The sequence below is a fragment of the Trachymyrmex cornetzi genome, unplaced genomic scaffold (assembly GCF_001594075.2).
Source record: "Trachymyrmex cornetzi isolate Tcor2-1 unplaced genomic scaffold, Tcor1.1 scaffold475, whole genome shotgun sequence".
NCBI lineage: Eukaryota > Metazoa > Arthropoda > Insecta > Hymenoptera > Formicidae > Trachymyrmex > Trachymyrmex cornetzi.
The window spans coordinates 23,015-46,030 of record NW_017299563.1 but is presented as its reverse complement, the minus strand read 5'-3'; the positions used below and the strand labels follow the sequence as shown (position 1 = coordinate 46,030).

Genomic DNA, 23,016 nt, shown 5'->3' with positions numbered 1-23,016 from the left:
TGTTTATTTCAAACGCGAGTATAAGATAATCTGGAATGGACTTTGACGCGTGGTTACAAAGTATAATAATAAAAACTTACGAATGAGAATCAGTGCTGTATAAACAACTTGCGCAAATAGATGGAAAGAAGTTAAGAAAACAACTTGATTGATTTAATTCTTCGATGCTATATCACTGCAGCGCATTCCATATTATTCTCCGCTGACCGATGGAAAATTATGGAGATAAACATTTCATTGATAGCATATATCATTTTAATTGAAGAACAATATAGATAATTTAACAACACGGACAGGATTGATACGTTAACGTAACGCCATTATCGTTGCTTTTTTTAACTATTTTAATGGTAACGAATTCAGTCGTTATTTTTATAATTACTCTAATATCCTATTGTTTTCATATTTATTGCAAAGAAAAATCAAACGACAGAAAGAGATGTGCAATGCGGACACTACTCACATTTTTTTAGCAACCTTCCTCTCGCTGCGCGCCGCCGCAGCGCCGTCGAGTGAAGGCTTCTATTATAATTTTATTGATAATTCGCAAATCGCAAAACGTAATTCGCAAACACAGCATGCAGTTATTTTTTATCTATGTGTGTCTTGCGTGTGGTGATTATCATTCTGCGTCAGCATTTGCAAATTACGTAGAAGTACCCTAAACCATGCTACGAATTCGCAAGGCGTGACGTCACTACACCCTGAGAAAAAAAAGTAGCCTAAATTTAAATAAATATTTATTTGAATACTGCTAACTAAACATTTACTTACAATAAATAAATATTTACTTAATAAAAAGAAGTGATTGTTAAATCAATATTTTTTGTATCAAATAAATATATTTTTATGTTTAATAAATATTTAGTTAGTACTATTCAAATAAATATTTATTGAAATTTAGGATATTTTTTTCTCAATGCACATTGGTTTAGACGTTTTATTTTTTAATTTGAAAACTACAACGGATATCTCAAAAGGGTATAAGACTTTTTCGTTTCCCTAACACCTTCCATGCCCTCAATGCGGTTCGTAACCTATTTTTAGGACACCCTGTTTATACGTATACATATATATTGGACTAGTTTAGAGTTTTCAGTTTTAATATCTATTAATTATTACATTTAATACTGATTTTTTAAAAATAGAATTTTAAATCTGATATCTTACTTTAATCTTACTTTAATTTTATAAAAAAAGTATTGAAAAACGAACAAATCGTGTTACCTCCGTTACTATGGTAACGCGTTATTTTTATAAAGTATCTAACGTTCCCAACCCTGGGATAAATTTATTAAGTTTGCTGTTAAATTGTTTGTATTATGTGCATACGTAATATGTATTCGATTATTTTTGTGTTGGATATATAATCAAACTATTCGATGCTTTAGTATATATGTATACTGATTGTCTTTTCTGTACTAAGAAAAAGAATGATTACAATTATCATAATTTGCAGTCATTTTCAGTATCAATTTTATATTTATATCTCTAAAATATATGTATATATATGTATATATATTTACATATACACACACACGATTGTTATAAGTATGATATGCATTCAAACAATTGTATATCATGAAAGTGATTATTTCTTTTTTTTACATAGTTGGGTAATTTTTTAGTTGCGTAATACTATTTTATAAATGTGGGTATTATGCAAATGAGAAAATAATTATATTCACTATAATTAATTACATAAGAATATTTATTATCTCATTGGTTCGAACTTCACGTAGTTTACCTGCGCAAAAATAACACGCTTAGTTATTACGAAGAAACATGATCATCTGTTATGTACTGAACAAACAAATATTGTCGAATTCTTTTCGAAAGTACGATAAATGTATTTTAAAACCTAATCAGAAAATATAAAGCAAGCATTAAAATAAAATATTTTTTGTTTCCTATATACATGTTAATATTTAGAATTATTATAATTTAGTAAAATTTTTTTCACAATTATAAATATAAGGTTATTTATATATCCATATGTAACTGTAACTATAAAAATGGAGCTCCTAACCATAACTATTTTATTATTCAATTATAGTTACAAATATCAAACAATTCTGTCACAATATGATTTTTTTAGGGATATATGAATTATTAATTCAAAATATTAGGGAAGCAAAATGGAAGATAAGAAATGTCATTAAATTATTATTGTACATAAATTTGCTTTTTTTATTTATAAAATATTGCGCAACAAATGATCTTTTTTTTTTCTTGAAGCGTAATCGTTTGATTACCTAAAAATACCGATTAACTGAATATCTTCTCTTCGATTGTTTAGAGATTCTGTTATTATTATTATTATCGATAATGATATATAAGATATTTATAAATCATGTTATATATCTCGTAGACAGTAACTAAGAAAATGCTTTTACTTGTTGTTTTATTTGTTTTCTATTTAGTCGTACATTAGCCACTCTTATCTTTTACTGTCGGCACTAAACATTAATTTAAATTTGTAAATGTTCGTCATAGACGATGATACAAAGGTTACTGTTGTTATCACATAATAACCGGCTATCGCAAGTATTGTAAAAGAGCAAGTAGTATGATATTGCGTTATACGTTACTACTAAACTAGTTGAGAACACTTAATTTAATATACACATATATCCCCTGAACAATTTCTATCGATTAAATATTTACAGCGGATGATAATTTCTTCTTCACGCGTTTAATGCAATATACATGGTGGAACTAATACTAAAGTTAGATAAAACATTGTATATAGATTAATTGAAATTTTAAAAATAAAACACATGATTTTCTTCAGTCATAAATATAAAAAAAAAATAACATTGACCTGCAGTATTATCTACTAATTTCTTATCTGTTATATCAGCATGAAGTATCGAATGCAACACCTGAACATTCCAACTCCTAACTCCTAAGATCTTATTATATGCTACGACTTGGATGTGTAGAATTTTTTATTTTTTGCTCCATCAGAAGTAGAAATATATGAATTGTCCTTAGATGGTTCAGTTAATCTAACGACAAAAATTCCTAAAGATAAAGTTTTCTCTGACAAACATCCTTCTTAGTCGATAGTTAACAGTAAACAGTTTTATTTCATTTCTCTCCAAGTATTGTAGATTGCTGATAACTATCGACTAAGAAGGATATTTGTCAGAAGGAACTTTAGCTCTAGGAATGATAATCTTAATTCCTTGCGTTGTGTGTATTGCGAAAGGAAATGGTACCGGAAAACCAGGCCCACTGGTGACGTCGGAATTATCATAACATACACGAGGAGTCAGAAGGTGTTGAAAAGAATAGAAACTTAGAGCGATGTACAATGAGATGTGTTGCTGAGCTTTATTCGAAAACAACTGATTGTTGTCTTTAAGCGATAGACATACATAGGTACTGAGAGGTAACCTTCGCTTCGCGAGAAAAGAAAGATAGATTGCGAATGTATACATCGTGTGACACGAAGTAAACAGCTGATAGGTAGAAACATTGTTATGAATTCTAATCGCGTCGGTACCGATATAAACGTGTTTCGAACGGAATAGCTGTCGACAGAAATAAACGAAATTAACTCGATAATGAGCACAAGTATTTAACATGACAGTTTCTGTAATTCTGAAAATGCTATATGACGATCTGAACAGAATTAGCGCACTGAATTTTTACTGAGTTTAGTCCAAACACCTTCATATAAAAAATATAATTATAATAAATTTGACTGTTGGGAATTAATGCTGTACTATGTGCGCGATAAATTTCAATATTATTAAATTGTAGAATTGGAAGACGTCGCGCAAATAATACACCTATGAAGCGTGAAACTTCTTTATTCACTAAACACGCGCTTACATGTTTCGGCTCACTTTTGAGTCTTCCTCAGAGCAAACACAAACTAACATATATAAACTAAAAGTTATCCTGTCATGGTGAGTTCCCCTACATCGAGAATTTAAATGCCAAAATTAATTCGACATTTTCAATATTTCCCTTTTTTCATTTTTCTTTTCTTTCTTTTTTTTTTTGTTTAATTTTCTTCTGTGCGCCTGACTCCTAGTGCCCTTATTCTTTCCAATTCTTTGATTTATAAGGAGTCTTAGTTAGTTTGATTTGTTATACAGTTTTATTAAATTGTATCTTTCATATTTAATTATTAATTTGTATGTGTGTGTGTGTGTTTCGGCTAACTTTTTAGCCATTTTCAGTACATACAGATGAATCCATGTAATTAAGTAAGCGATGAGATGCATAAAACGTATTGTTTTTCATTATTTTAGTATCCGCAATGTTTCCATATGTGAGATGGTCAATCACTATTTCTTAGAATAAAAACGCAACCAGTTAGCTAGCTGGATGGTGCAACCGTGATTAAGCGCCTCCAAGTGATATATTTACAAAGTTTATTAATAAATTCTAAATATAATCGTTAACAATAATGGTATAATCTCACCTCCATCAAACCATTGCCGATAAACGTCGTTGATATAAAACAAATTCAGTCAATTAATCATTAAAATAATTTCGCAATAAAATTATTATTCATATTTGAGCATCGAAGTAAACTGCTGTCTCGTCAATTTTAAACTGTAAAACGTTAAGATTTTTCCGAAAGTCGTTGCTAAGTGTTATATGTCAAAACATTGTTTATGTAGATGAGAAAATTAAAGCATCTTTAAGATCGGTTCATATGTCTTGTCCAAGAATTCTGTGTCTGTTTGTAAGTTAATGCCATTATTTTGTCGTTTTTGATTGGGATGATATTGAAATCTTGGATACTGAGCGAAATCATAATAAAAGATTAATGTCCGAAATGATATATATAAAGCGATAAAGTAATCTATGATAACTTGAAGAGAAATGAGATAAAACTGTTTACTGTTAACTGTCGACTAAGAAGGATGTTCGTCAGAGGAAACTTTATCTTTAGGAATTCTTGTCATTAGATTAACTGAACCATCTAAGACAATTCACATATTTCTATTTCTGATGGAGCAAAAAATAAAAAATTTTATACATCCAAGTCGTAGCATATAATAAGATCTTAGGAGTTAGGAATTGGGATGTTGATTAACTGAACCATCTAAGACAATTCACATATTTCTATTTCTGATGGAGCAAAAAATAAAAAAATTTATACATCCAAGTCGTAGCATATAATAAGATCTTAGGAGTTAGGAATTGGGATGTTCACACTGAAAGAAAAGATTGGCTGCTGCAGCAAATTAGATGGTAAAATATGGCATAGCATTTTTAATTGATTGCAACAGCCAATTTTTTGTTGCTGCAGTCGATTGCTGGTTGTGTTTGCCTATCCGCAATGTCAGTATAGGATTTCGATTGCCTAACGCAACTAAAATTGGTTGCTACAGCGTTGCTCACTTTTGAGTCTTCCTCAGAGCAAACACAAACTAACATATATAAACTAAAAGTTATCCTGTCATGGTGAGTTCCCCTACATCGAGAATTTAAATGCCAAAATTAATTCGACATTTTCAATATTTCCCTTTTTTCATTTTTCTTTTCTTTCTTTTTTTTTTTGTTTAATTTTCTTCTGTGCGCCTGACTCCTAGTGCCCTTATTCTTTCCAATTCTTTGATTTATAAGGAGTCTTAGTTAGTTTGATTTGTTATACAGTTTTATTAAATTGTATCTTTCATATTTAATTATTAATTTGTATGTGTGTGTGTGTGTGTGTTTCGGCTAACTTTTTAGCCATCTTCAGTACATACAGATGAATCCATGTAATTAAGTAAGCGATGAGATGCATAAAACGTATTGTTTTTCATTATTTTAGTATCCGCAATGTTTCCATATGTGAGATGGTCAATCACTATTTCTTAGAATAAAAACGCAACCAGTTAGCTAGCTGGATGGTGCAACCGTGATTAAGCGCCTCCAAGTGATATATTTACAAAGTTTATTAATAAATTCTAAATATAATCATTAACAATAATGGTATAATCTCACCTCCATCAAACCATTGCCGATAAACGTCGTTGATATAAAACAAATTCAGTCAATTAATCATTAAAATAATTTCGCAATAAAATTATTATTCATATTTGAGCATCGAAGTAAACTGCTGTCTCGTCAATTTTAAACTGTAAAACGTTAAGATTTTTCCGAAAGTCGTTGCTAAGTGTTATATGTCAAAACATTGTTTATGTAGATGAGAAAATTAAAGCATCTTTAAGATCGGTTCATATGTCTTGTCCAAGAATTCTGTGTCTGTTTGTAAGTTAATGCCATTATTTTGTCGTTTTTGATTGGGATGATATTGAAATCTTGGATACTGAGCGAAATCATAATAAAAGATTAATGTCCGAAATGATATATATAAAGCGATAAAGTAATCTATGATAACTTGAAGAGAAATGAGATAAAACTGTTTACTGTTAACTGTCGACTAAGAAGGATGTTCGTCAGAGGAAACTTTATCTTTAGGAATTCTTGTCATTAGATTAACTGAACCATCTAAGACAATTCACATATTTCTATTTCTGATGGAGCAAAAAATAAAAAATTTTATACATCCAAGTCGTAGCATATAATAAGATCTTAGGAGTTAGGAATTGGGATGTTTACACTGAAAGAAAAGATTGGCTGCTGCAGCAAATTAGATGGTAAAATATGGCATAGCATTTTTAATTGATTGCAACAGCCAATTTTTTGTTGCTGCAGTCGATTGCTGGTTGTGTTTGCCTATCCGCAATGTCAGTATAGGATTTCGATTGCCTAACGCAACTAAAATTGGTTGCTACAGCCAATTAAAAATGCTATGCCATATTTAACCATCTAATTTGCTGCAGCAACCAATCTTTTCTTTCAGTGCAGGTGTTGCATTCGATACTTCATGTTGCATTTGATACTACATTGACATACACTAACGTTCACCACAAGGGATTGTGGATAAATTCAATTATGACAAATGAAGATGTTTGAAGTATAGGAATCTCGATATGATCTCGATCTAGCGAGGAGTTCGAAAATAGTGCGTTAATTTTATTTCACTGAAAAGGACCTAAAAAGGTCTGTATGTATGTTTGCTTAATTGTTAGTCTACTATAAACATATATAAATATTGTATAGCACGAACAACAAGCGTGGCTCCTTTGTCTTTTTACAATTTAATTATTTAAAGTACCTTTAAAGTTATTTTTATTAATCTGGGGATATCCGTTGTTGATCCCCATGATTTTTTTCTGTTTTGACAGAAATTGTCGGATATCCATTTTTTTTAAATTCCAGGTTTTTATTTGAAAGCGATAGAAAACTTTTTGCAGCAATCTACTGGATTGAAGTTGCGCGCACGGACAAGATGTAAAAATATATATACGCGCGTATCCCGAAGCCATACAATTTGTCAGCAGGTAAAACGATACCTAGCTGTCAGATGTTTTCCGCTTTTTTTTCTTTTGCGTGCTCATTGAATTAGTCCATAACGTGTTGCGTCCGCGATTCATTCATTGGGTGAAGAATAGGTATACAAACGCGTGCTGCACAAGTACCAACACTAATACGGCATAACGGAATCTTTTGCAAAAATATTAGACGTCAAAAATATCTTTTCCAAAGTTATTTTCGAAGCCAAACTACAGATGTAATGAGATTTGCAGATTAACTTTACCAATCGACTCGCAACCAACCTCGTCGACTATCAGTTTACATAAGCTTCTCCCTAGGCGCTCGCTGAGGGATATTGATTTCAGCGGACTCAATATAACCTTTTTTCCAATCAATATGTTAATATTTATGAACCTCTTAGACAATGACTCTTTTTAATTATAAATTATAAAATCCGTGATAAAATTCAAAAAGTTATAAAATTTTGTGACTAATCGCAGTAAATTACTGATTTCTTGTTTTAATGGCGACCCTATTATTTCTTTAGAATATAATAAAACTACTTTCTTTTTTCTAAATGACTTGATCACTTTTCAAATTATTAACAATTGAGTATCTAAGGGCAATGAACCTAGCACGTTGTTGATACCAAACTGATTATATTGTTCACAATGGTATCCATATATTATACTTAAGTTTATATGTTTCAAAGTAACGTAATATTTTGTGTTACCCGCTCTATACTCCTGCGGCAAAAGTTTTGTTTCATGTTACGTCGACTCTAATCAGTGACCTATAAAGCACTTGAAAATCTCAGGTTCTCTGCCATTAGGTTCGACCCACATCTCGCTGTGTCTCGTAAAACTCGCCATAATGACATCCCGGAGTTTCTAGTCCATTCTAGAGGATACCTGCTCACGAGAATCGGTAAAACGACAAGAATATGTAAAAAGAAAAGTAACACTACACAAACGAGTGTAGATGCGTGGCGTCGACCGACTGTACGCGCTGGCGAACATCCAAAACTCTTCGATGACGAGAACCGAGGGCGACGACGCTCGGCTGGCGCACTATATTTAAGTTGAGGATCTTTGCACAGAGGATGGCCGCTAATCTCGTGCTATGCTGTCAATATAAGCTAGATACTACCGTGATTTACATAGTTCTATTTTGATAACAGATCTTTTAAGTAAAAGCATTTACGATAGAGGATTTTCCGGATTATATTTAATAATTTAATCAATCTCTCTCAATGTTCAAAAGAGATAAATTAAGATGGTTCTTTAGTAAATCGAGTTATCATAGAAATGTCTAATTTTTTGATATAATGAAATTGAAGTATTGAAATTGACGTGTGCAAAATTCTACGGTAGGTTAACGATGAATGAAGAGAAAAAAAAGTTGAAAATGTAACTTTTCACGTACAACTTAGTGACAGATAAGGTTCGGAGATGGAGATAAGGCTCGGAGACGAATGATATATTTTTTATCAAATAACCATCTACTATCCAAAATCAAGAATAAAATGTTCACATACTTCCGTACATCTCTATGTCAATGAAAAACTTCGATTTTATTAGCAGAGAAACAGAATAAAACAAAGCAATGCTTAAATACAAATTTTTTTAGTGCAAAATGTTGATACTTTAGATACGAGTTTTCTTGTAAAAATTTTAAAGATCTATCAGAGCAACATCTTGGTTCAATTATAATAAAAAAATAGTAATAGAAGAAATATATTCCACCTAACAATATGTCCAGAAATGAAGAAAATTGATATTTTATGTTGATAGGTATGAGTTCCTCTGTAAGGAATTTGGAAGGTCTCTCAGAGTAATATCTAGCTCCCATTAAATTACAATAAAAAATAGTGTTAGAAGAAAAATACTCAATTTGACAATTATTCAGACATAAAGAAAATTTTCTATTTAAGTCAAATTGTTAGATTAACGGGGCAATAAGAGTCAAATGAAAGTATCAAATTTAGAATGAATAATTAGAAAGTTACATGTCATAAATAAAAAAAAATAAGAAAACAAATAGAGGACTAATGAGAGTTTTTAGCGCGGTAATTCGTGCGATAAAGATATTTATTTCATATTACGATAAGTCGGACGTTTCGGCTTCCCTTCGAGCCATCTTCAATATATCTGAATAAAGTTACATGTATATATATTTAAAAAAAATCTATTTAAATATTACCTGAATATATTTGAATTTAATTTACACTGTTAAATATTAAAAGATCAAAACATTTAACATATTATTTTTAACTTCCAAGTATGTCAGTGTATTATTTTAATACAAAACATATGTTTAAAAAACAACCACATCTAATCAACTTATTTTTTTAATTGAATTGCTTAATTTCGAAGTAAACAGCATTTATATTAACGTATGCATTTAGTAAATATTAAACTAAATTTGAGTCAAATTTAATACATTTCTCTTAAATTGTTTAGCTTCATTGTCTTAGTTAAATTAACAACATATTGAGTAGGAACAGTGACGAGATCTATAGAAATGATTAAAAATAACTCAAATTAGATACATATACTAACTTAGTATTATAAATTTAACAGTATAAGCATCAGAAATTCTCAATAATTACCCATATACATCGAGATTCTCAGTAATTTTCAGTTTAACTATTGTCCCCGCGTCAAATTATCCGGATAATGTGCTCGAGGTGATCGGTGATATTGACAGTACGGCATGCACCTCTTCCACGCGGCGAGCTGCATCATCCGCGTAACATTCGCGCCTCGGGCCAAAAGCTCGGACCGAAAGCTCGATCACAAGCTCGACTTGAATTCAGTGGCCTCGGGCACGTTGGTCCGGTTGGTCCGGTTAGTCCGATCTATTTTGTGCCCCGTGTAAGAAGAGCCGATCTCGAGAGTAGCTCGCGAAACTCGGCGGCGTGTACGCGCCCGTTAAAAGTGCGTGTTACGTGCTGCACGTGCCAGGATGTCGTCGAGCTGTTTTCTTCACGAGCCGATCCACCCGCCGATAGATCTCGGCGATCAATCCGACGCGTTCAAGGTGGAGTGGCCTCCTTGGAAAGAGAAGCTTTCTCGCAGTCGCGCAATTACGTGCGGTGGTTTGTCCCCTCATTTATCTAGAGGTCGATTGTGTATCTTGATCTACGAAACGACGTAGAAATGATAGAAATGAGTACATTCACTAAGTACTTGACCAATAAAAGTATATACGGGAAGAACGGGTTTGCTGAAGTGTATAAAAATTTTGCTACATACAAATCTGAAAATAAATTTTGTTGGACTATTAAAATAATTATAGGACGTTCAAATTGGTTACTAGAATGTCAAAACTTTATGCAGCATTGCTCGTCGTTACGCTTAAATTTCCTACGTAATTATTTTAATGATCCAACCAAATTATTTTCAAATTTGTATTTAGCTAAATTTTTTGTTACTTCAACAAAATTATGTTTTTTCCGTATAAATATTTTAATAAATTAATAAGCTCACTTTTGTAATTTTCATCAAGTTGTGTGGTACATAATCGAATCTTTAGTACGAGAACCCGATTGAACACTGTGTTTTTCGCAAATTATGAGATTCTTTGTAAAATAGAGAAATCTCCACGGGGATTTTCATTCATCCCTTCTCTGCGAAGTCCGCGGAAATTGTATTTCAATATTTGGTAACAGCTATCCTCTTCGTGAAACTATAAGTGGGTCATCCAAGTGCGTTTCGTGACAAGAATCGTAGAAACGAAACCAGCAGTGCGCTATGATTGGACGCATTTTAACGTTATTGATTTTCGAAGAAGACGAATGATCGTTGCCCCGTTTTATCAATATTACATTCCGATGCGTGAAAAAAGATTTTACGTCACTCAAAGGAAGCTATTCCTAGTTTAAATATATGTTAAATAATTAATTAAATATAATTAAACGCAATTGTTCGTAAGTGTTTACAATATTAAATATAAAAATTAGATGCAATTGATTGTAGAGAAATGTATATTATGCGTATTATTTAATATTTTAGTGTAAATAGCTTAACGTACATTCTTTGAGATATAAATTACAACATTAAATTACGCATACCATATAAAATGTTGCGTTTTATATCGTACTTACGTAATACTAACTACTGTTTAAGTAATAAATTACTACGGGGCTTATTCTTTATTTACAATTATATTAACGACGTTAAGTTTCCTCCCAGTTATGCCATAATTATTGGACGTTAATGTAAGAATGCCAGTTATGAATCACATTTGATAATGAAAGTGTATAATGTAATAATACATCACAATATACAGATATTACACTTGACGTAACAATTATATGTATACGTATACATATTTATTCATTTACATGTATATAATGCATATGATATTTATTTATTTATATTACATATACTATATTCCGCTTATTTTTTAAATATTTATATCACGAATACAACACGCTGTATTTGGTGCACGAATAAATCAGAAGCCAAACCAAATTAAAAAATATAAATTTAAATCCTGCATTTTCATAACAAGCAAGATATCGTTCATTGAATCGAAATAAGAAGCTTGTTATTTTTTAATCTTTCGTTCGTAAATATGATTTTTTTAAATAGCACCCTGTCGAAAATATTTTCTCGAAGACATTGCTTTCTTTCAAATCCAAATATTCGCATTTCGTAAATCTAGTTCCTAGGAAGTGATTTGCTTCTCGTCCTCCTATAATTGAAGAAACGGATATTTCAACGCAAAAAGAAGCTGTAAGGATACATCTATTATTTCAATGATTCCTTGTATAGGTACGGTGACCATACGTATTTTATTTTAAAGGACAGTTTTTTATTTAAAGGTAGCTGTCTTTTAGATTTATTTGTTTCTTCAAAACTCAATTTTATCCTTTATTTTCCAATATTGTCCTTTACTGTCCTTTATTTTTACATTACAGGAAATTCTTTTCTACTAGCGTTCCAATGTCTATATAATATTATATTAATGAGCAAATTTTTACGGAAAATATCTTACAGTTTTATGTATATAAATACAATTTGTTTTTGTTAATTATATTTCTTAATTTTTTAAATTAAATTTATTCGAACTATATAGAGTTGTCTTCATTTTTTATTATTTCGAACCTTTTATTATTTCAGATCAAGGGTTTGTTCCAGTACAATGGAACCAGTTTCAAACAATCAGAAAACTGCATTATCTCAATTTGATTATACTGTGTAATAAAATTTTATAATGCACAGATTTTTGACAATCACAAACAGGTTTGAAAATATGTAGAAACAAAGCCCTAAAATTTTCAAATGTATCCTTTATTTTCTTTAAGAAAATATGGTCACCATATGTACAGGGGACGTTTCGCGAACGGTATGTGCACCGGGAATGTGTGGGTGGTTCGACGTCGTTTCACAAGCACGTCGATGAAGCCCGAGAGCTTAAAGCCCACGTCCTCGTCGGTCGGTGGCGGAGATCGATATATAGGAAACATGCGTAACTATGTATAACACCGCGGCCGTCCCTTTACCTATGCCCTTTCGTCCCGCCACAATCGGCCGCCACGCCGCATAATCAGCTGCTGCGCACGCGAGACACGTCGATACACGCGTGTGCGTGCGCCTGGTTTAAATTTAGTGCCGCACTTGCCGCACATTCGGGATTATGTAACGAGCGTGTGCCGGATGTGTTTTCACGCGACTTTTCGTCTCTTCGCAGGGCAATGAGCACATCCGGATGTCCAAATTCTGCAAGGAGGGCAAGGAGGGCAAATTCGTCACGTTCCTTTACGAGGATGTCCGTACCCTGTATGAAGGCTTTCGTCGCGGTGCCAAGGAGTCCAGTAAGTCGTTATCTTTCAGGGCTGGAAAAAACCCAGCCTAGTGGGTATTTTGGGGATTTTATTGAGATTTTTTTTTAATAAAATTGATTAAAAATTATATATATAGTAGTGTGGCTCAATAAAATAAAAAACAATACAATTAAAAGAAAGGCTACGAGCCAAAAAACATTAACCTTAATATTTTAAATTACATACATATGTTTCGACACCGTTCGTGTCATTTTCAATGTACAAAAATAATAAATTTACTTTTTAGTCATACTTTTAATTTAATAATAAATTTAGTTATGAACGATTTACATATTAACAGTTGAACGAATTAAATTTACTCTGCTTTTCTTCGGACCATCCCTCTGATATATATTAGTCGCCAAAGGCGATAGGTCAATCGTCATAAAATTTAGCAATCATTTATGTGAAGTAGTGGATATTATCAGAACATATAAATCTTAAATTAAGTCATCCCGTTTATTACAATAGGTGTCAATTCAAACGCAGTCAATTCTCTTCAAACGCTTACACATTTTTATATAATCAGGCACATGACTCGTTCGCACGTACCTGATTATATAAAAATGTGTAAGCGTTTGAAGAGAATTGACTGCGTTTGAATTGACACCTATTGTAATAAACGGGATGACTTAATTTAAGATTTATATGTTCTGATAATATCCACTTACTTTATATTCATATTTTCTTCATTTACATATTTTTTTAAAACAACGATGTTTTCTTTACACCGACTCATCTTATTATTCTGTTCATAAAAGTATTAAGATTATCAAAAAGTTAATAGTTTACGAGTTATTTAACATTTTATGTTAATATGTGCCAGAATAAAGTGTAAAATATCTCGTAAACTATTGGTTTTTTGATATTATTACCTCAATACTTTTATATGCAGAATAATTAGAGGAATCGTATTGTGTAAAAAAAAATCATACAATTCCATTTAAAAAGGTTGAGATGACCTTCGTATCTTTTTGGCGCCTCCACCTAGAAAAAAAGACAACATAACCAAAATACGTCCCCTTCGAAACTAATATTCGGCACGCTGCAGGAAACATCTCGCAAATCCGCCACGAATGTGCGAGTAAAATCACATAAGATCTGCGGAAGCGACCTTGACGTTGACGCGTCCACACACCCGCAACATTTGCAATTGCATGTGTCGATTTAGCGGCTCGTTTGGCAAGTGGCGCGGCACGGTTGCGTTATGAAGCGAAATAAACAAGCGCGCGCAAGTAGCTTCCTAACGAGCGCGCGAACTACGGATGGTGCTTAACGACGGCGACGCGACGGTGCGAATTATCGACGTGGATTACAGCGGTGACGGCGATTTGCCTTTTCGCCTCTGTTGGCGATTCGACGACCTTTCCGACGAAGGTTGACAATCTATTTTGGTCCCATATGTATCTCTTATTTTTGCCGTGCTGCGTAACTCACGCCCGCGTAACCGACACCTGTCGCTGCAGCTCTCTACGCGACCTACAACGACGGCGGTGATAGCAAACAATAACGACAGACATGTCCGAAGATCGATAATCTTATTGAAGATGGTCTGCTTATAACCCAGCGATCACACGAGGAAATCGCTCGTATAGGATTATCCGGTATACCTACGCTATTGCTAATTCTTCACTGTCCTAAGTCCTAGGTCAACTTGGATACGTCTTTGATTGTTCCGAAAATAGTAGAAAAGATACGTGCACGGGAAAAACAGGGAATTTTGCTAAAGTATTTAAAAATTTAGCTAGATACACAAATCTGAAAATAATTTTGTTAGTTCAATCATTAAAACATAATTACAATGAGTGCGAAAAATATTTTATTTATACACGTAGATAAGATACCTTTAAAAAAATTATATTTTTTGACAAAAAGTTCTTGACGATTAAAGTAAACATTAATTAATAATTTATTAACAAAGAATGAAATAGCCTGTATATGTCTCAAAATTAGTTTACTTAGAAAAACAATTAAAATATATCATCTTGATGCATCTTAACTTATTTCTATACAAACTTAGCTGAAAATAAATTCTACAGGTGCAAAAATAAAATTCTTACGATTTTCTTGTACAAATATCTTCTAACGGTAATTATTTTACCATGTAATTATATTTTATAGCCAGAAATTTCGAACACTTCTCTTAGTGTGAGTCACTAAATTAATTGCTCTTCTTGATTAATACAAATGTTCTTCTAATTCGTAGATAACGGTCCCTGTCTGGGGTGGAGAGACGGGCCGAACAAACCATACCAATGGCTTCATTACAACGAGACGTTGCTCAGGGCGAAGAATTTTGGTTCCGGCCTAGTGTCCCTGGGACTGACCCCTGGTCAACAAACCTTAGTAGGCCTGTACAGTCAGAACTGTCCTGAGTGGATTCTCACCGAGCAAGCGTGCTATTCGTACTCGCTCGTGGTGGTGCCATTGTACGATACCTTGGGCCCCGACGCCTGCGCATTCATCATAAATCAGGCTGACATTAATCTGGTGGTATGTGAAGATGACCAAAAGTGCAATTTGCTCCTCGACAAAGCGCCGAGGTACGTGGTGACGTTAATCTCCTTTGAAACATGCACAGAGAAAACGTCTTTTAGCCACTACATCAAATTAATTGCTTTGTCATTATTAATATAATCATTAATACTATTAATATAATCATTAATATCATTGATGATCACTAATTTAGAAGTACTCTGCGCTTATCTCTACAAGATATTCTCTCTATTTGCTTATCTTTAAATAATTAATTTTCTACATGTTAACACTGAGAAAAATCTTTACTTGAAAATATAAGATTTTGATTATATTAATTAGCATTCCGATTCTCAACTAAAATTTAGTAGATTTAACTAGAAAATTTTTATTCGTTTATGTTCAACTAGAATTCCAATTAACTCAACTACTTAAAAAATATTTTTCTCAGTTTTGCATGTTATTTGTTATTTATTATTTGAAAATTCAAGCAACATGCAAATATCCGACTATACTTAATTGGTACTCCTCTGAAAATTTCATTTTACACGACTGTCACAGTCCACCTACATCGATGTTATTGATTATTAACGGAGACACGCGCAAGAATTGAATACTGCTTAATTTAGCATGTCGATAGAAAGGATTTGTAATTTAGTTCATAATTTAATATGCCAAAATATTGATTTTATGATGTCGAATAATTTACGTGTAAACGTATTAATCGTCGAGTAGATTTTTTGATTTGCTGTCAACCAGGTTGAAAAACATGATTTTAAGAAAAACGCGTTTGAAGTTTTACTTTCAGATTACTATACATATATTAACTGTATAAATTTAAATTAAAACATTTAAGTTACTCTTATTCGGCAATCCCTGGACCATATAATAGCTCTTCCGTATCTAAAAACGCTTCTTCGTCGATGCCAGAAGCAGTTCTAGTGCATCGTCGTACAAAAACTGCTCCACGAAACTGCTGTATTTCCGTCAATTTTCCGAATATCTCTTTAAAACTTGGCATACGTATTTTCGATACATATATCTTTCAAAATATTACAAAATTAAAAAATCGATTTTTTTTCAAAATTTTACCTTATCTATACCCCTTAAATATTATAAGAGAGAAGAAAGCCATTTTCGATCAAAGTGGATTTTGGTGCTTAGTAATATTTATATATGTTAATATACAATTATCAGTTTTATGAACTATGCGCCGATTTGATTCGTCGAACTTGAAACACAATCATAAACTGAAATAACAATCTCACAATTAAATTAATTAATCGTCGATTTAATAATAATGTCAGCATCTTAAAAACCTGTAAATATAGAACTTATTGCAAGAAATATCACCTTAGCCGAGATTCGCGAATCCGGATCTTCTGAATTTTGTGTGGGCATCCTCCCAATTTAATCGCCGATGCATGTAACGATATTAATCGCAATAACTAATGTACATATGTGGAAGACCGGGTAAAAAATGTTTTATATATGAATATGTATAAATGTGTATACACATTTGGATACGTAAATATTTATAAACACGTATAATCATATATGAAACATACCCATACACGTTTATACGTCCATCTTTCTTTGTAAAATTACTTTTTAGAGTAATAGAAATAATAATAGTAATGTGAAAACATAAAAAATAATTAAAGGGATAATTTTCACATTGTTCGTTATAAAAAAAAACTAGTTTGAAAAAATGTAAAAAAAATTACTCATACACACAATTATATATAATTTTATATATAATTATACATAAGTAATTTTTTTATATTTCTTCAAACTTAATTTTTTCTAAAATAAATAGTGTGAAAATTACACTTTTAATTATTTTTAATATTTTCATATTACTATTATTATTTCTATTACAGTGAAAAATAATTTTACAGTAGAAAGAAGGATGTATGAAACTATGAACATGTATGGACATCTTTCATATAAAATTATGTATGCTTATGAATATTTATACATGTACATGCATGACAAATTTTTTACCGGGGAATGTCGATTTTTCAGGCGATAAACGATATTGAGTAAAATAGACTAAAAAATTTCTATTTCACTTAATATTTCATATGTTTTTAATGAATATAGGATCTGTTGTTTTTTTTTTAAATAAATTTTTTCACATGACGCAATACGCGAGCCGGAAGCTAGATATAGTCTACACGTTCCGGGCGTCGGTTTCCTCGAAGAGAGAACGCTCTCAGGGCCGCCCGCGAAAAGAGCTTTTAAAGCGCGATGTTGAAAGTATTAATCTGTAACGCTGCCAAGAACTTAGGCGATATGAAGCGGAGCGTTCTCGGCTGAGGAACCACGGGCGGCGTTTTCCTCCGTCTGAACGATTCTCGATCTCGACAGATGTTTACGGAAGCTGGTGGTAGTGAAAGAGACGCGGCCGGCGACGAATCAACGAGCGAAAAACCGCGGCATCGAGCTGTACAAGTTCGACGACATCGAACGCCTTGGCGCGCAGAGGAACCATCCGGAGCTGCCGCCGAACCCGTCCGATCTCTGCACGATATGCTACACTTCTGGTACCACCGGCAACCCAAAGGGCGTAATGCTGACGCATCAAAATGTCATGGCGTCTAATTGCGCGGTGATAATGCAAATGGGTGATCACGGGATCACATCCAAGGACATAATGATCAGCTTCCTCCCGTTGGCGCATATGCTGGAACGTTGCTGTGAGAACAGCATGTACATGATGGGTGGTTCCGTCGGATTCTACAGCGGTGACATCAAGAAGCTTCCCGAGGACATGAAAGCTCTCCGGCCTACCGTCATGCCGGCTGTGCCTAGACTGCTGAATCGTGTTTATGACAAGGTGAGCTGTGGAGATTTTCATTGGCTTCTCTCAGTAAACACTAAGGCCCAGTTTCACAACTCACGGTTAACTCTTAACCGAAGTTCAACTTATTTCTCATCTTTTTCTAATTCTAAAATTGAAAAGAGATAATGAATAAGTTGAACCTCGATTAAGAGTTAACCGTCAGTTGGGAAACTGGGCCTAACAGTAACATATAACATCAATGTTATAATTTTACACTCAACAATTTCTCTCTCTCTCTCTCTCTCTCTCTCTCTCTCTCTCTCTCTCTCTCTCTAATTGTATTTTTCATTGGCAGAACTAGCTTTAATGCGCAATCAGTGCACATTAAAGCTGTTGTACACTATTCTCATAAAAAAGTGAGATATCTCAATTGATAAAATGCCCAATGTATATTTTATCAAATAGCACAATAAAATGTATTGAATATTTCGCGGTTTAATTCGTTTCTATATTTTTTATTAAACGTATCATACATCTTTATGTCGATTTGTGTACAACGGCTTTAAAATACACTGAGTGCGCACTAGTTCTGCTAATGATAAACGCTATAAGTGTTACATACAACGTGTGTTATATTTATATTGTTGAGTGTTAAAACTCAATTAAATTTAAATTTAATTAAAACATTGATGTTATGTTACCGTTAGTTGATGTTTATTAATTAAATAAAATTAATTGAATAAAATCTCGAGGAAAGGAAAAAAAGCGGAGAGTTAAATTAAAATAATTTTTCATTTTTTAATCTATCTCATTATAGATATATACTCCTATCTAAAATAAAAAAAAATAACACTGCTAAAAAAGCGAAAGAAACGATTTTTTTCAAAATCGGGAAAAGATATATAGTTATAATTTGATGACACATTTCATGTATCCCAAACAATCCATCCAAATTTTGTGTTAACATAAGATGAATATATTTGGTAATAGCATAAATATTATATAAAAAATTAAACATAAAGAATAATACAAAACAAATAACATAATAATACAAAAAGTAAGATACTGACATAATTTGTAAGCAAATTGTGAAAGCCTATTTTTTCAATAAAATTAATATTTATAACATGTTAGTTAAATTAATAAATATATTTTATTTATTTATCTTAAATTAACATTTCAAAATACATTATTTTTATGTTAATTAACATATTTATAAATAGTGTTATTTTAATGTCGAATATTAATTTAAGACAAAATGTTCAAATAATATAATCATATCATATTAAAACTCGGATATCTTAAAAATTGAACGCAAAAATTTTAATACAAACCGTTTTCAACACAAATAGAAAATGTTTTTCACTATGTATTTTATTAATTTACACGCATTAATTTTTAAACTCTCTTACTGCTCTCAAATAAAAAAAAAACAAAGCAAAAAGATGCAAAAGATACGGTTTTCCACAAAAATCAGGGAAAAATACAGGAATGAAACATATATCGTTTGTTTTATGACTTTTTACGGAGAAAACATCTATTTATCGTAAAATATTTTTCCATCTGACGATTAAGTCCTGAAATCGCCTCACGTTTGAATCGTGTAATTGCGTTGCTGTTTATCATCGCGGTTTATTTCGAATGGTTTATTGCTGTTGTCCGCGTGCGTTTTGTGCTGATCTGTAATATTTTATTTTTAGTTCGCACTTACTCGGCTGGATTGCGAGATAAACCTGTCTCACACTATGATACATATCTCAAATGTGATTAATGAATCCATCCGTCGTTGTTTAGATCGCAATAAAATAGGGTCTCTCAAAATGCTATTTACATAATATAACATTATAAGTTTTAATCTCATATAAGCGGTAAATGCCGTAAGTTATATTCTAAATCCATCGTATATATTGATTATCCTGATTAGATAATCCATCGCGCTTTCGCAACCGATGACTGCGTATTTCGCCTATTTTTAAAACCAGGGAGTTGTTGTAGGGTGTTATTACGTCAATCGTACTGAGTCGTCAATCTTTTTTTTCTCGACCTAAAATGGCTGCGAACAATCGTTCTCTTGTATTACACGGCCGGGCAAAATGTCAATAGCGTTATAAACTCCTACATAGAAAACAACGACGCCTTCACAGGTGATATTGTGGGCGTTTTCTTTTTCCAAGTGTTTGTCTTTGAGCATCCGAATAGTTCGCATATACTTACGCTTGCGTAATTGGAATTATTTGTATGTGATTCATTACACTGTCCGACGAATTTAAACTTTTTTTTCTATATCATGAACGGGACAAATGATTCTTATAGATTTTTGTTCGTTGAAAACGAATCTGTAAATAAAATTGTTCTATCACGCCAGAGAAAATTGATGTTAATTAGGTGCCAAAAATGACAATTTTGTGTTCTTTTAAGCTGAAATATCTAAAAAAACGTGACATGATAGAGGAATTTTCTTTATGGATTCGTTTTTAGCGATAAAATAACTTATAAGAATCACTTAGTTCCGTTTGTGGTTTAAAAAATCCGTGTCTGACAGTGTTATTAATTCAAGTTTTTACAACGCAACTACAACATTTCAACTTTGACACTTGCATACAAAACGCTGATGACGTACAGTACACATATATAACAGCGTCAATTGTTTACAATGCTATTGCAATTAAGCGGCATGCTTTACGCGTTTCTTCATACGCTGGAAATTAAAAGTATCATTCGGGATTTCGTTGTCATTGTCGCTCGTATTCATTGATTACAGTTCTTAATGTTTTTAGTGTTTTTACATGGAAAGAACGACTTTAATGAAATATTTATTAAAAGTTTTTAGCTAGATATATAGATTAAAATAATTTTGCTTGGACCATCAAAATAATTATCTAGGACGCTCAAACTAATTGCTAAAATGTTAAAACTTTTTGCAGCATTCTCATCAACGCTTAAACGTTCTATATTATTAAATTCATAATATCAAATCATATTCAATTTCAGTCACTTTTAATTATTCCTATAGGTCGTCACTCCTCCTACTAAATGTGTAGTTAATTTAATTAAAACAATGAAGTGAAATAATTTAACTCAAAAATTAATTTAACCCAAGATTAGTTTATTGTTTATTAAGTATCAATATGAATATTGTTTACTTAAAAACTAAACAATTCGACCATAGAAATAGGTTGATGTGATTGTTTTTTAATCACATGTTTTGTATTAAAATAATACATTTGGCACACTTGGAAGTTAAAAATAATAAAATGTTATTTAATTTAAGGAATTAAATTTGATCCTTTAATATTTAACAATGCATATTTACATAATTATTTTGTCCAACAAAATTATTTCTAAAACTATATGTAGCTAAATTTTTAGATACTTTTTAGAACTTTTCTAGAACCGTTTTTTCCGTACATGAGAAATAATCTTAAGAAAACATAATGTAGTGATTTCTTCTTACCTTCAATTTCTTGTTTATTCGCATTATTAATCTTTGTGAAAAATAAAAAGATTTAATTTGTATCTTTTATCCTCGAGAGCTCAAATACTACGGATGTTCACCGTGAGTTAGACATTCTCTGCATCACGAAAACGGAAATAGATGCGAAATTGATTCCGGACAATATAACTCTGAGGACTGTTTAAATGGGGCAAGCGTTCGATCACGCGCGGAAGCGGTAGGTCGCAAGTGTGTTATTGAATTATGTTTTCGTGCCTATCTTTTGTTGCGTAATGATGCTCTCTCGTTAAATTTGAAGCTTTAAAAAGCATCCGAAAAATTTGGGGACGAAGCCAACAAGAACGATCACACGTTTTCAACGCGCACGTGCACGATGACGTGTGTAACAGGTGCGGCGGATAAGCACCGGTCGCTTATTATGCTGACTTTGCATAAAATTTGATAGACAAGTCACGTAGAAACCTGTGCGATCGTCTCACATTAACAAAAGACAAGATGAATAATTCGTCCCACTTGACTCTATTTCTTTTTGTTGATTGGAAAATATGCATGACGTACCTAAATCTATCGTCGTTCGCCGGTAATCTGTTGACAGAATCCGTTGATACCGAATTCAGCCGTTATTGTTCAAACAGACTTTTCTTTACCTTATAATAACTCGCTTAGATTAAAAATATTTAATAAGGTTCGTCTAAATATAATATCAAGATGCAACAATGCACATTTTAATAACATAGAAGAAGGTATTACGTTAATGTGAAAGAATATATGTATACAGAAAATATCAAATACTGTTTAACACATTTCATACAGTATTTAAATTCAGATTTTCATGAAGTAGCAGTGTGACAGTAGCTACCAAAGCTATTAATAATAAAATATCTAATAAAATATTATTTTTAGTATTATATTGTTAATTTTTGTATTTACTCATAAATTGCATTATATTAATTATTGTATTATTTTATTTGTTATTTCTTATTATACCATATTTGAAGAGATATTTCGTATTATATTTTATATTATACATTTTATATACAGGGTGGGGAAAAAGTATGGAAGCAAACAATTATTTCCGAAACTATTCATTTTTCGACAAAATGTCTTAGACATAATTTTTATGGTATGAAA

General features: G+C 32.0%; 1 protein-coding gene across 5 annotated transcripts in view; it reads left to right on the top strand.

The window, feature by feature from the left end:
* Positions 1 to 23,016, top strand: part of LOC108765199 (long-chain-fatty-acid--CoA ligase 1) — a 37,697-nt gene that overhangs the window by 4,058 nt on the left and 10,623 nt on the right. For 4 of the 5 annotated variants that reach the window (XM_018513788.1, XM_018513792.1, XM_018513789.1 and 1 more), the window contains exons 3-5: positions 13,036 to 13,159; positions 15,375 to 15,711; positions 18,017 to 18,485. In XM_018513788.1, coding sequence (XP_018369290.1) covers positions 13,036 to 13,159; positions 15,375 to 15,711; positions 18,017 to 18,485 — 930 coding nt within the window. Of the gene's footprint in view, positions 1 to 10,136; positions 10,378 to 13,035; positions 13,160 to 15,374; positions 15,712 to 18,016; positions 18,486 to 23,016 lie in introns of those variants that run through there. The other variant, XM_018513791.1, reaches the window with a different exon arrangement.